Source organism: Eutrigla gurnardus (genome assembly GCF_963514095.1).
Source record: "Eutrigla gurnardus genome assembly, chromosome: 3".
Classification (NCBI taxonomy): Eukaryota; Metazoa; Chordata; class Actinopteri; order Perciformes; family Triglidae; genus Eutrigla; species Eutrigla gurnardus.
This window is the reverse complement of record NC_139917.1, coordinates 22,096,094-22,111,691: the sequence shown is the minus strand read 5'-3', so window position 1 is coordinate 22,111,691 and position 15,598 is coordinate 22,096,094. Positions and strand designations below refer to the sequence as shown.

The 15,598-nt window shown below is 41.2% G+C and overlaps 1 protein-coding gene across 4 annotated transcripts in view; it reads right to left on the bottom strand.

Moving 5' to 3' along the window:
- Nucleotides 1–10,053: 10,053 nt before the first annotated feature.
- npnta (nephronectin a) overlaps nucleotides 10,054–15,598 on the bottom strand; it is a 42,316-nt gene continuing 36,771 nt past the window's right edge. For all 4 annotated transcript variants that reach the window (XM_084006176.1, XM_084006177.1, XM_084006178.1 and 1 more), the window contains 4 exons: nucleotides 14,564–14,653; nucleotides 13,492–13,590; nucleotides 11,663–11,922; nucleotides 10,054–11,542 (listed from right to left, as the gene is read on the bottom strand). In XM_084006176.1, the coding sequence (XP_083862302.1) occupies nucleotides 11,432–11,542; nucleotides 11,663–11,922; nucleotides 13,492–13,590; nucleotides 14,564–14,653 (560 nt within the window). In that variant the 3' untranslated portion in view covers nucleotides 10,054–11,431. The remainder of the gene's footprint in view (nucleotides 11,543–11,662; nucleotides 11,923–13,491; nucleotides 13,591–14,563; nucleotides 14,654–15,598) is intronic.

Below are 15,598 nucleotides of genomic sequence, written 5' to 3'. Positions count from 1 at the left end.
TAATCATGCCTGCGTTTGTGTTACCGCTGGCTGTGCCTCTGCACACAAAACACCACGTCTCTCACATGCTCGTTGCCTCTTTGCAGCAGTCACAGTTGCTTTTGTCCCGCCCCACCTCTCTTAGGAGTCTGCCACTGATCGAGGTTGAGGAAAAAAAGCCTCTCCTACTGCTCCCAGAGGACAACTGGTTCCCCTGCAAGGTGCAAGTAAAGTCCCCAGAGGCAGACATCAACAACTTCCCTGCTCCAGAGTTGGATCTCTGACAGTGAGGTGCAACTGTTAAGAGAAACTCTACTTGCCTGTTAGAGGATATTGTGTTTTTTACACTTCCACTGACCCCAGAACACACGAGAGCAGAAAAAGGCTTATTTCATAATCCTATCTTTTTCCTCAGCTCTTAGAATCTTTGATTACAGTCATCAACTTGGCAAGTACAGTTAAGTGAAGGAGCAGAAGCTGAGAGCAGCTGTATGTAAAGCAGGGCTGTGTGTTAAATCACGCATTCCAGAGAATCTGAACCAGTACTGGTGTTTAATGTTACATGTCTGGTTTTCTGTGGATATTTAATTTGTATGCAGTATATAGTTGATTATACTGTACTTTTACCATCATTTGAAATTGTTCACCAGTCAGTAAGATGTTTATAAAGAGGGACTACTTCACTGCATGAAAGTAGACGACCCTCTTCCTCAGCTGCTCTTTCACAAAGAAAACAACACGAAAGTGTGTGTGTTTATGTGTGTGTGTGTGTGTGTGTGTGTGTGTGTGTGTGTGTGTGTGTGTGTGTGTGTGTGTGTGTGTGTGTGTGTGTTCATTCTCTAGTCTAGCTGACAGCAGATTGTGTACGCATCAGTGGTTATAAAAAAGTACACAAGTAGCTGTATTTAATAACAGTTTCGGGGTACTTTACGTGATGATTTCCATTTTCTACTGCTTTTTACTTCCATTCTACATTTCACAGGGAAGATTTCCATTTTTACTCCACTATATTTGTTTGACAGTTATATTAAAAATACATGATATAATGCAGAAATGGAACTACCCTGTGTCGTATACAAATATCTCAAATTGGCTCCACTTTGACGAACTACATCATCAAAATGCTCATGTATTAATTTGTGATGAAAACAGAATTTTATAATATTAATATCATAATTCAACAAGGCCTTTGTGTACATTGTGTATATTGAGCAGGTTTAATTTTTATACTTCCTGTACTGTGGTGTTTGTTAAAGAGTACATCCTCCACGGCTGGTATTGATTACTGTGATATACTCTCCTTCTATCCTTTATGAGGCAGAGCTTCATCAGAAATTAGAGTCTGCTTTTAGTTTCCTGCTCACCAGCCTGCAGTTCTCCATGTGCTTCTTCAGCCCTTCCACAGTCTTCCTGCTCACACGTTTACATTTCGGACAGGTGACTCGGCCTTTGGCCACGATCTGGAGCTGCCAACGCTCCTCTGGACTTCCTGGCGGACGACAACAAACAGAAGATTTTACTTTACACAGTAAAAACATTTAAAAAAGACTGCAGCATGCTTCTTGCCTTTTTTAATACGTTTGAATAATTAGTTCATTAATGCATATTACAGTTTTTCTCCATTGGTTTGGCTCTTTTCTTGAAACAGAAATTACATTCTCAAAACAACATGGACAAATCTCCCTAACCACTTGGCAATTGTCCACAACAGAATTGCATTTCTCATTCATTAATCAAATTGCAATTGTCTTAGTACATGTCTCAATATCTCATTACATCTTTGCAAATTATTAAGTACAGGTAGCCTACATTTAGCACAATTTCCAAGTGAATAGATCTTGTCGATTCTCAGTCTAATGGTTGTTCTCTTCAAAACATGTCAGCATCATTTCATTGTGTAAGTCATCACTTGCACAATAGTCTGATCAATTGTCAAAATTAGTCAAGAACATAATACCATGAATACCATATATGAATCTCTTGGAACGTTTGATAAATTGAGTACAGTAATTGACAGTCAGGTGAAACTAGAACTTGACTAACGAAGGAGGAGTTTCACTCATCTCAGATGACCAATCAAACCGTATGTTTAGTTACCTGACAGGTGCTGTCTATGATTGTGAATGCTGCCAAACATATACAGTATATATATAAAGGTTGACCAGGACCAGTACCATTTCTGAACATGGAGGCACCTGGCCAAGCAAATGAACAAGGGCAACTGCCTGCTCCATGAAGAAGAAGAGGAAGAGGAAGAGGAGTAAGGGTGCGTGGTGGTGGAATAGGGGGAAGAGGCCGAGGAGCACAAAGACACCATGTTGTCCCGGATGAAATTCGGGCCACAATTATAGACCATGTTGTCAACCACCGTCTCACAATGGTGGAGGCAGGTCGCAGAGTGCAGCCTAATGTGCCTCGCTCTACAGTCTCCTCCATCATCCAAACCTTTCGCAGGGAAAACAGGTATGTACTCATATCAGTCAATAATTGAATTATATGTTGTATACTGTAGGACTGGACACTGTGCATGAAGCAAGAAATGTGCATTTACCTATTCATTTAGTGCGTGTGTGTGTGTGTGTGTGTGTGTGTGTGTGTGTGTGTGTGTGTGTTATAGCCCTGTAGTAATGTACTTCAATGGGATACAGTAGTATTCCAGTCACTGTTCAGTGATGCATTAGAATAGTGATAAAAAGTAAAGCAACAATACAATTTCATTGGTAACTCATTCTGTAAGAAATACATATGACATACATTACGAATGGAGTGTTGTCCTTTGAATTCTATGTTTGAACGACAACCTGGCACGGGTGGCTACTCTTACCATAAAATCATTTTTTGTTTTCAGTTTTACACACAATTGTATTCTGTTAGCTAGACAAAAAAAACGAGTACAGTAACCATTGTCAATGAAGGACTGGGCTAAGACTTCATTTCAATTGTCCTCTGCCATAGTGACAAAACATCTAAACATTTTGACTTGCAGTGCTTACACTATGCCAAAGGGATGATGCATTTTGGGGTCACTGACTATTTATATGAGAAAGAAATTTAGATTTGACACATGAGCGAACTGTTTTGGGAGAGATATGAGGTTTTGCAAGGTGAACCATGGTGTTGTGCTGAACCATCCAGGTTATTTTGGCAAAAGCACCAAGAGTGTTGAGAACGTCCGGTCTGTTTCGAGAAATGAGCCAAAGCAATTGAGAAGGATCTTTTGTCTTTTGGGGGCACTGACTATTTATATGGGAAAGGAATTTAGTTTTGAAGCATGAGTGAACAGTTCTGGGAGAGATATGAGCTTTTGCAAGTGAACTATGGTGTTGTGCTGAACTGTAAGACTGTTTTGCCAAATGATCTTAGAGTTTTGAGAATGTAATTTCTGTTTCAAGAAATGAGCCAAACCAATGGAGAAAAACTGTAAGACGGGCTGTCTCCCCAACGCCTTAATTTACTTATATTGTACTTTACTATTTTCTAATGAGATGAAGACATTAATCAAAGTCAAATTAAAATGCCAAAGAAAAGTGTGAGGATCATGTAAATGAAAGGGATTTCCTCATAAGTGGGCCTATAAACAAATGAATAAATACATGGACATAAAGAAATCTCCTCTGCTGCGTTTCAGAACCCAGGACAGCAACACAACGACACACACACACCTCCTCTATATGCAACAAACAGCTGAGGGTAACACACAATGTTGGATTGCCACATCTTATTACAGCTCACTCATTAGGACGTCTGTCACCATGGTAACAGGCGAAGCATTCGGGCCAGGCCTTACATTTGAGACGAGCTCCTCTCACCTTTTTGTCATCGGGCACCAGGTCCGACTGGAACTTCCTCTTGGGCCAGTCTTTGGGCAGGTCGTTGTTGGCGATCTCAGCCAGGTGGAAGTTGGCCACCTGGGCCGACGCCCGCTGCACCCGGTCGCTGGCCGTCCTCTCCGGGTTGGCCTTCAGCACCCCGTCTTCCTCACTCTTCTGGGGCGTCTGGGTGACAGGCGGGGAAGGATTTAAAAAACGATCCAATTACTTCATTCAGCATTAAATGGACTGACTCAACACGGGACTCACAGGGGCGTGCTCGGACTTCAGGTGGTACTCCAGACCGGCTTTGGACTTGTAGGTTTTCCCGCAGTGAGAACAATTCAGCAGCATCTTCTCCAGCTCAGACTCCTCCTTCCCACTTCTTCATGTGGTACACGTAGCCCATGATGCTGGTGAAGGCCGCGTTACAACCCTGCATTAGAAGAATAACATTTCACAGAGGGAGAGTCATCTTTTCTGATGGGAATTGAACACATCTCCTCTCCAGGTTTACCTCTTTGGAGCATTTTAATTTGCCCAGTCTCTTCAGGATTTTGCGCAGTTTATCTTTGATGGTGCCGTCATCCAGGTTCTTGGCGTTTTCTGCTGAGGGCTGAAAAAAGAGACAAAGACTATGTAAGAGGCAAAGAAACGCCTCTTATTCAGTGGAAGGTGGACAGTACGTTCATGAAATGGGTAGAATCTGCACAAATACTGACAATTACCAGGGCTGTCCTCGACCGAAAATCTTCTTAGTCAGTGTTTAAATCTGGTGTTTACCAGCAATGTGGCCATAGGTTTCTTGGAAATTAGTAATTTAGCATGCAGTCAGACTTGCTGGCTAAGACCCAAAAGGCCGATTCGTTGACTAAAATGTGGGCGTAGCCTTGATGGAAGAAAGTAGAGGTCAACGGGGGTCAGAGTGGATTCCTCTTACCAGATGGCTGTGGTCGGCCATGTGATACTTCATCCCCGTTGAAGACTTCAGCTGTTTCCCGCAGTGTTGACAGGTGAAGGGTTGCTGCCACAACAGATTAAACGTTACGTTGTATTTGTGCCGAGTCATGCTAGGAAGCAGCAGGAGGTCATTGGTTCATTGTTTACAGGTCTGTCGGCTGCGTCGGTACCACGGACAGCGCCGCAGATTCATCAACGCACAAAACTGTGAGAGCCACAAAGTCTGGTGGATTCACAAGCTGTGTGTGTGTGTGTGTGTGTGTGTGTGTGTGTGTGTGTGTGTGTGTGTGTGTGTGTGTGCGTGTGTGTGTGTGTGTGTGTGTGTGTGTGTGTGTGAGTGTGTTAAAAATAATACTTCATGTTGAATTGCCGAGGCTGACAGCTGAAACTGAAGGGACTGTCAAGTAGAAGTGGACTGATATTGAAGTGTTTTTTGCAAATTCATCTACATTTCTCTTTTCTCATTTTTCTTCACTATTTCTCCACTCTACTCAATCAAACAAAGGCAAAAGAAAACTCCAATAATAACAACAAAAACAAAACATTTTGAAAAAGATTGAATTCAAGAGGAAAGGCTGGGTTTAATCAGTTAAGAGTTTCACTTGATGATATTAGTTATAATAACAGTTAAACCATGCCATTGTTTACTGTCCACTTACAGTTAATTTATAATTTTGCTAAATTGTCAAAATTAGAATTGCTCTAACATTTTTAACAGAAAATCCTGACTTTGTCAGTAAATAACACTTAAATAAGAAGTAAGACTTGCATTCCTGCAGGGATTATTATCATAAATATGTCAACATGCATTATTCTCGGAACACTCTGTTTTAAGATAAGATTCTGATGTAATTACGTCATTTATGTAGTTACACCTGCGCTATCATGCAATTACATTGTACGTTTGTCAATAATGAAACCAGATTTTAATGGATTATCTCTCTGGCAATTTCAAGACATTCATGCAAAAACTCACCCATTACAAAATGATCAAATCAAAACCTAAAAAACAGCTTTATTCTACAGAAAGTTTGCTACTTGGAATGGAATGGAATTGGAAGATGGAAATTGACTGTGTTGATGGAGGTTCCCTTCTGTTGCTTATTTCTTGCTTAGATTGTATTTATGTACTGCGTGGCACTCCCTCATAAATAAATACATCAAATAAAGAAATGCAAATGTATGCTTCAAGGCAGAAAGAAGTGGCATTAGTAGCATTATTAATAGCACAGTTAGAGATGTTTGTAATACTCGGTTACTGACAGTGAAGGCTGATTTAAGAAGAATCTTCAAATGTTTTGTTTGCCTTATTTTCAGAACACTCCATCTTTTTTGTTTGTCTTATCAAGTCAGGGGTTGTGGTGGAAACAGAGTGAGCAGAATGACCAATAGGACCATTCCTCAACAAAGCCCTCCTGCTACAAGGTGATGTGGATCCTTTGTGTTTTTAATCAAACCTAGAGGTTTCCCTTCCCGTCTTTTTTTTTTGCTAGTATTGGAAGACATCCAAAGGAGAGTGACCTGAGGATATTGTTACCAGATACCACAGGCAACCATTTGTCAATACAAGTTCTGTATGTCATCAATAACTCTCCTCACTCTATTAATTACTCAGAATGCTGCTTTGTCACACTTTGACCCGCGATATCTTCAAGTAGGCGCCTGAATCCACCCACGCCTCACTATTAGCATCATTAGCGCTGCAGTCGTGTTTATGTGTGAAAACGGTACGGGATTTCATTGATCGGGGCATTTTTCCAGTAAGTAATGAACCACTGACACGACACACACAAAAGACCCCAGAGTGGATAGACTATTGATTTTCAACACGGTAAAACCACGTTAATGGGACTAGTGCCATCTTCATATTACAGCTGTGACACCCATGAATCTCGTTCCCGCTGATTACAATTCCACTGGGAAGCTTTCTGACCACAGCTATCTCTGCCAATGAAAACCCTGAATCTTCCAGCACTGACTCCCATCCAGAGGGCGTGTGTGACAAGTTACTTGAATTGGAACCATTCTCAAACCCAATTAATGTCAGAATCCCCCCTCTTTGAGAACGTGCTGTGGTCATCTGCTCTGACCTGCCAATGCTTCTCTGTTGAATCAGCACTACCAGATAACGTATTATGCTCCTTGGTAACAGTGGCTGACAAAGCCTCAGATAGATCCAAATGCTCTGTTAAATTAAATCTACCACGGTGATTAACGCTTTTGTCTGACTTCAGCATTGTTACAAAGAGTACTTTTTTCCAGACAATTGCTACAAATGAAAGTGAGACAAAAGACAATTAGACACATTGATCTATTGATTGTTGACTTAAAGTCCCAGTCGGCAATTTTTTTTTTATCATATTCACTGAAGCCGACACTATGATCCAATACAACAACATAAATCATCCGGTTTTAGAAAAAAAAGCGCGCCTCTGTGTTCGTGCACACAGAGCCCCTTCCCCCTCGGGTTGTACCACTATCGCAGGGGGGAGGCGGAGGGAAGTAGCAACAAGCTTCCAATTCCTCGGTTAAAAACCCAAACGAGGAGGTCCAAACAACCAAGTAAAAGAAAACACCGGTGGAAAAGGAAGGAGCTCGGTGGTCGTGGGGGAGGAGCGTGAGAGTCGTAAAGATTAAAAATCTGACAGAGTGCCCTCGATCTGCCGGACTTGCCTACTGGGACTTTAATGTAATTTGCTGATAAAAAAAACCCCTCAACATTCATCTTCTATAAATAGGGCTGGGAAGGCAGAAGGTCAGCAAATGAGCGTTCAACAGGTGAGAATATAAAGTTGAATTGTGTGAATGAATCACATCTCTATTTGTCCCATAAGTGCTGATGTTTCCATGGAACAAGTGTAACAGACTGAGTCTTTAGCCTTCGTTCAGCCAGAGGCTTCACACTTTATTCTTCATGAATTCACTGAAACGGTGAACCTTGATTTTACCTTTTCTACCGCTTTGTGTGTGTACTGGTATGTGTGCATATTTGTGAGATAGGAGAGAGAAATGCCTGACTTTGCGAAACCACACGCAGAGGGGAGACCCATACACAAATGCAGAGATACAGGTAAACACAGGCACTATACAATTACTTTTTTCAACATACTATCCTATGATTATACTTTTTTCGATATACTATACTATTATTTTTTTAGACATACTATAATGAGACTTTTTTCATGAAAAGGCATAGCATAGAATGTCGAACAAAAGTAATTTAAAAGTCATAGTATAGTATAGGATGTCCAAAAAAGTCTTCGTAAAATATGTCCAAAACAGTAATGAAAAAAGCGATAGAATGTCGAATGTCGTTTTTTGTTGAAAAATAACATTAAAAAATACAAGTCATGTAAAAAGTGATGGTATAATATGTTGAAAAAAGTCATCGTATGCCGGAAAAAGTCTCAGTATTTGAAAAAGTCAAAGTATGTCGAAAAAAGTTATTGTACAGTATGTTGAAAAAAGTCATACTAGAGTAATTTGAAGATAAGTCACAGTATTTTATGTCGAAAAAGTAATGAAAACAGTAATATTGTAGTATGTCTAATAAATGAAGTAATGAAAAAAGTAATCGTACAGTATCTCGAAAAAAGCCATGAAAAAGTCATACCGAGTATTTAGAAAAAGTGATATTGTAGTATGCCGAAAAAGTAATGAACAAAGTAATAGTATGTCAGAAAACGGCATGGTATAGTTTGTCAAAACAATCTCTTGAAAAAAGTCATAACTATTTCGAAAAAGGTTATATTGTTATTATTGGTGAAAAACGTCATGAAAAAAGTCATAGTATGTCAACAAAAAAAAAACCTGCAAAGAAAACCAAAACAGACTCAGCGTGCAACGTCTCAGACTCCAACTAATATCACAACAAAATTGCTGTCAAAACCAATCAGAGCAAATTAAATTATAACAAAGACACATTGAGAAGAAGAAAGCCAAAGTAGATAGGAATATTAGCCTAATTGACAAATGATCTCCACTGTCAGAGACAGATCCTAATCAAATACAGCCTCGGTGACCACACGTTGGAACAGGCAAACACAAAAAATCATGGCGGCCAGACACCAAAACATGTGGTCACTGAAACTTTCATACCTTCAACACACTTTCAATAGAGCGCCATTGAAATTGAGAGAGCGAGAGAAACAGAGAGGCAATGCAACAGATGTCACTTTTTTAGAGATCATGGAAATGCATGGATTCACACTCCAAAGTTCACGGACGCTGAACTCATGAAAACCGTAAAGTAAAATTCAGTTTTGTGAACATGCATAAAGAGGTATTCTGAAGTATGTAAATGGGACGAGATGAAGGTCTCTAGGTTTACCATGGCAACCTGCCATAGACGACAGAAAACACAGGGAGGATGTGTATACATCAAAGTAGCCAGTTAGACCTACTTTGGTTAGGGGCAAACATCTACATGCATTGGAATGGTTATTTATGTATGCTCCATGGTTGTCATTTAAATAAATAAATGCATCTTTCAAGGTCTGTGAAATATTTCATCCAAGCATGTAGCTGTCTGCTTTGTGCCAGCCTGCAGAGAGTTTGCACTCATTGGGTTTAGCCTGGCATCTGCAAAAAATCTTTTTTTTATTATTATTTTGAATATTTTGCTATGTGCTGTGAAAACTACCGTTCTCTCTGTGGCATTTTTCCACACTCAATTTCCCACAAAATAATATTCCAGATGACATATTTGGTAAGGATTTGTTTTAAGGATATGCCAGTCTCTAATGCTGAAATGATAAATTATTCTTTTTTTCAGAAAAGAAATCTTAGATGCCAAAGTTGACTCATATTGTAATTTCAAACTATGCCAAATAAAACAAAGTGGCCTGTAAAAATGAAAGGGAACTGATCAGAGATGAAAGTTCTGTGAACTCACTTTTTAGCATACAGCAGTAATTGGATTTTGTTATGAATTGGTACCATATAAATCAAGCAAGAATAAGAGAAATATTGGGACCATTTCACCCTGCCTCAGCATGATTGAGGGTATTTTGAAGTTCTAGGGCATCATTATATTAAATGTATACTTTTGACCTTCACTGTTTTGTTTGATCATCACCAAAAGACATTCAGTTTTATAGCATCACCTGCTGTTGATATGCTGTGTGCTCACGTAAACACAATACAAACAATAGGGGACCTGCTCATCAAAAAATATCTCAACAAAGGCTTCTAGAAGTCAAAAACTCAAAAAGATACCTTTAAAAAAAAGATGGTTTACCTTTCTTTTAAACATTGTTTTGCTGTCAGGGATTAGAAAAAGAAATATCATGCTTTGGTTCATAGCATCAGTCAAATGTATTTTATTTACATACTGGGCTGGATAAGTCTGAATTTGGTGAATGCACCCATGCATACAGAAAACCTTTGAATTCCAGCCGATGCCCTTCATTTTCTCAGCATATGATGTGCTGACCGAGCATTACACGTAACACATGGACGTACACAATGTGTGCACGTTAAACACAGCCTTGCACTAGACACGGTGTCCGTCCGTATACATGTTCTTTAATTAGAAGTTGAAATACCAACCACTTTCAAATCAAATGAATATCCATGTATGAATTTACATATTTAACCACACAACAAATGGGATGGCAGATCTTCAGAGTATATACACACACACACAACTACACTTAAATAATACAATTTGTATAAGCCTAAAAAGTCGTTGGTATCGTCTTTATAACAAACTGCACTTAATATAACAAAGCACGTACTGTGTAATAGAAAGTAGGTGTTGATTTGCAAGTGTCATAAAATCATACACTGATTCGGTTTGACACGTTTTCCAGTATCAGAGAAACAATGACCATGAGTGTTCAAACAACTTTAGGAGGCTTCAATAAAATATCAGGGTAGAAAAGGTGTTTTAAACCCTCGTCTACCAAACAGATCTTTGAAATACTGTGACAATGAAAAAAACAAAGAAAAGAAAAACTGCGTTTCAGTCCAAATTGTGCTGTAGAACAGTTGCAGTACAAAAGTAGGGCTAAACTGACTCGTTTTTTTTTTTTTTTTTCCGAATTCGGAGTCATCTGGAAAGATTGACAATTTGTCTTTTACGTTTTTTTAAATTTCCATCTCTAAACCTCAAAGAAATGTATACCATCTCTTGATACTTTGTTGATCAAAACATTCCCAAAATGCACCCCTGTCCACATGTTTAACATCAGGCAAATAAAAAGCAATGGCTTGTGGCTATATGATCAAAGCAAGTCAAAAGCAGACTGCTAAGTGAGGGAACGATCCTCTCTCCAGGAAAAAATGAAGCGAACGCGGGCCTCTCAGCGCTCTGGCTGGAAGGCTGCCAGGGCTTTGTTATGTGGAGGACATTTCCATGGTAAGCGGGTACATGCAGGTTTCATAGTAACAAGGTTACGGAGTGAAAGGGAGGCTGAGAAAGCAGGGGGGTGCTGCTGGGATTCGCCCATGGCATTTTCGATTTAGTCTTTATTTATTCGTTGGACGTGGAGAAAAGATAAACCCGCCGTTCTGCAGACGCACCGTTTTTTTTTTTTTGGATATCGTTCACAGAATGACTGGGAGGGGCGGCGGGGCGTCAGCGAGACGCCAGGCAGAGTGAGGGTGTATCACAGCAGAGTCACTTCTCTTTGAGGTGCGTCGCCCTCTTCTTTTCCTTCTGCCTTTCTCTGCTCTGTCAGTCAGAGTCTCCTCAGGTTGTGCTCCTCAGTGCAGGAGCCTTTCCTCAGGGTGATGTCGTCCACTGCCATCTCGCCGCTCCTGCCTCGCCCACGCTCCCCCTTCAGGATCACCTAGTGAATAGCAGGTGCACACTGATGTACTACGATCATGTTTTCCAGACGCTTTAATTTGCTTTTTAATAAACAGGAACACAAACATTTGACGTACATCTCACCATTTTATATACTTACACTTTCCAGGCCTGTGCCCCATAATGTGATTTGGGTGTGCCTCCAACCATTTCCACCCGTCCGGCCCCAGACTGCTGGACTGTACTGCTTTCCCTTCTTCACAAACACTTGGAGCATGCCCACGTGGTGGCCCGCCAGCTTGTGCCGGAACGACAGGCACAGATTGCCATCGTTCCAGGGAGGGGTCAGCGGGAGGACCAGCCGCGCCCCTCGCCCAGTCCTCTTGTTGCCTACCTCAGGAATGGTGAGGTAACGTCCACCTATAGAAGTATAGAATGGAAATAGACAGAATATAAATTTTTACTCAATTATGGGCATGACTGAATTGTATCTTAGAAAAAGTAGCACTAAAAAGTGAAACAGGTGCACCAGACCTTTTTTTTTTTATGTTAACACAATTCATGGACTGTAAATATTTAGACATTGATTTTACTTAATTGACTTAAATTGGTTTGAAACAATTAGTTGAAGTAGATTAAAAAAAAAGGACAACATTTCCAATTAATTGCAGCACTAAAATAAACCTTCCTTTCAGGAACATTTTCTCAATTGGCTTTGAATAACTGGCATAGTAGGTCTCCGGATTGTCTTGAGTCAGTGGGATATTATTGCTGTTGAGTTTTTCCAAATGCATTGCAGACTTGTAAATATATTTTTTAAATGCTTTAAACAAATAAAATACATCCATTCACCTCATATGCCAGCACAAACAATAACTAAGGTAGGTCTGTTTGTCACAGCAAACAAAAACAATATTCCATCCATGACAGAAGTCAGAATACGTTGAAGGGAAACTGTGAAAAAATAGTTGAAAAGTAATTGAGCCTCCAATGTTTCATCACCTCAAAGTACAGTTGGTGGCAAATTGATTCCTTTTTTCCTTAATTAATGCATAAATTAGTGATAAAAGCGACGTATAGTTTTAAAAACGTAAAGTTGAAAGTGCTTCTGGGTAATGGCTGATTAATGCTGATGCATTTCACTTATCGAGCAGATCTGCGTGGGGGCTTTTTGTTAAAGGGAGACGATACGTATCTGCAGGCCACAGAGCATACATTAGGGCTCCCATCCAATCGGTGCCGATCTTCTCACAGCCATGAGTGTTTGCCTGTGGCAATCTACTCACAATAATTCAAAGGGATGGTACATTTACATGCTTCAAACACAAGATGTAGTAAAAATCAAAAGGTGGAAACGTGCATATCCATAAATTCAAATGTTCTAAACTAAACAAAAAAAAAAAGAAATGCCCTCTTAAAAGGAATGACTGAGTCGAAGCTTAGATTATGATTTACTGTATATCATTTCCCAGGGAATTTAAAGCTCTTTATTGTCTCCGACGAGACCTCCGTCTAAGTGTCAGGAGAAGCCCTAATAACTGCAAAGATTATGCCAGTTGGCAGAGGAAGCCAGATGTAGTTAGCGTGGCCTTAACGTTGCCAGTGCGCCTGCACTGTTTAGTCTTCACACACCGTGCCTAATGAGGCCCCTCAACGTAAATCATCACGTTTCCTCCTCGTCTAAATCCCCAGAAAAACAGTGTCGTGTTCCTTTTTAATGCGAGCCACAGGTATCGCTGACGGGTCCCGTGATCCGCTTCTCATTTGCATCACTTTGTAGAGCAAAGCTCTAATCCGCAGAAAAGACAAACTACTTCCCCTCAAGTCATTTTCATCCTGACCTGTAATTGAGTAGAACAAAACGGAGCTGCTTCGGTTGTGTTTGTGTGTTTGTGTGTCAGTGAAGGAGCGCAGCTGTTCTCATTTTCATTTACTGACTGTAAAAGAAGCGTTTTTTCTCCATTCCAGTGAGAATGGCCCTCCAGTTACCTGACGGATCAGGCGTGGTCTCCCAGTGCAGGTCTCCATCTTTGTCCCTTATCCAACCGCAAAGGCCGTCATCGAAGGAGCAGCTCAGATACCCCGACTCTGCAGAGAATCACGTTTTTAGAGAAGTAGAGGACACACACTCATGCAAGGAGGTTTCAATCTTTTCCTTCCGATATTTCACGGGAGAACTGTTGAAGCTCCTTCTGATGAGTGCGATGCTACAATAAGATCGCATTTTGTTGAAATGTTGAAATAGTTGAGGACAAATCGAGGGGAAAAGGAGCTGCATAAAATCGCAAGTGGAAATTCATCCATCTTAAAAAAATAAATCATTGTGTGTGTACTTCTAGATATGCACACTACATTTACAAAAGCCAGTCACAGTATTCAATGACTGATGATTTCTTTCCCGGCGATGATGCCCTAGACAATAAGATTAAGGGAAGGCAGGCTAAACAGTTGGAGCATCATCCATGCATCGCTTTACAAATTGGTTCCAAGATAAGAATAACATCCATCACTTTGTCCCCGATATGGAGTTTCCGCAAAAAACATCTCAGCTCATTTTCTGAACCAACTAAACATGAATTCTCAGTCGGCACCGCAAAGCAGCTGATGCGCCTTAAAGCAAAAATAAACAATTAACTAACCCATTAGGCAAGTTAATCTGCATATGAATGAATCACATGGAACAAACATGACGGATGAAGTGCTGTATGATCACAAAGGCTATTTTTCTGATGGCGGCTTTAACCGCGGACTCGTGAGCTGACGAACTTATGATGAATTAATGAAGCAGTCAAGCGACAGCGCATTAATGTGAGGGATGGAAAACTGTCTGGCACTTCTGAGCCGCGAGACATGATTCAAACGGATGCGGCCAGATGTCACGTGTCACCTCTTGGTGAAAGGCCTATCAACACACATCTGGTCACTAGAACGTCTCCGCCTCGGCAAACGACCGCCGCAGAAGTTGATTGTCGGTGTAATTTTGCCTGCGGCGGATGCGGCTCGTTCGTCATCGTTTGACGTGTGCAGGCTGTTGTCGATGGTCTCCGTCAGACGTGTTTACCTGGGTCGTCCTTGGGTTCGTCCGCCGTGTTGCCGAGCTCGATGTCGAAGTCGACGCCGAGCACCGTGTTGTGGTCGTGGTTCCGGGGGACTGAGGGGGGAGAGGGGACAGACGTGGGTTTGGATAAAGGATTAACACATATATTGTATTTGCTCACTGGCATCCTCTCTGCGATGTCATTACTCTACAAGGGCTCTGCAAGGATGAATCAATGTCATGGTTTAGTGCATCGCATATCCGTAGCTAAGCACCTTCAACGTCGGACAGGAATACCTGAGAAAAGTTGCAGAGACACCAGAAGTCAAAGCAACGTCATGGAGCACAATGTCCGGGCATTTGTTGCTGCCACACAACCTGGAGCTACAGCACGTACACACACACACACACACACACACACACACACACACACACACACACACACACACACACACACACACACACACAGCTAGTCCTGAAATAGCCTCTTTCCTCCTCCAATGGGGTCACACCACCCAAAATACTATCAGCCGAGCGGTCTTATTAAAGGTCGCTGACGAGTGAAAGATAGAGAGATGTTTCTTGTACTTTTACAGTGGAAACCTTTGTGTGAAAAAAAGGCTGTTTTACTCGAATACTCTAGAATGAAATCTGTCTTTACTGGTTTTAGAAAAAGTTTAGAATACAGATGAACATCATCATCTTACTATGCATTCATAGCAGATGCAATAATTCACTGGGATTTAATGAGCCAAACTATTAATAAAACTATTCCCAGCATCCCAGGCAGATTCTTGCTCTTATGTCGTGAACGCGCTGTAACCTGCACTTGAACCTGCACTTGAACCCCCAATCCACCCCCCCACCCTGCCGGGTGGGTTCAGGGGCCCAACCTCCTCCATGCTGGGTCACGAGCACCTGGCAGACTGCAATGTAGTCTGACAGTCGGGGGAATCTGACAGCGGGGAGGTCATAGTCATACACCAGGCTCTCCAGCTATCCCAGGCATCCGGATCTGTGTGTGTGTGTGTGTGTGTGTGTGTGTGTGTGGGGGGGAGT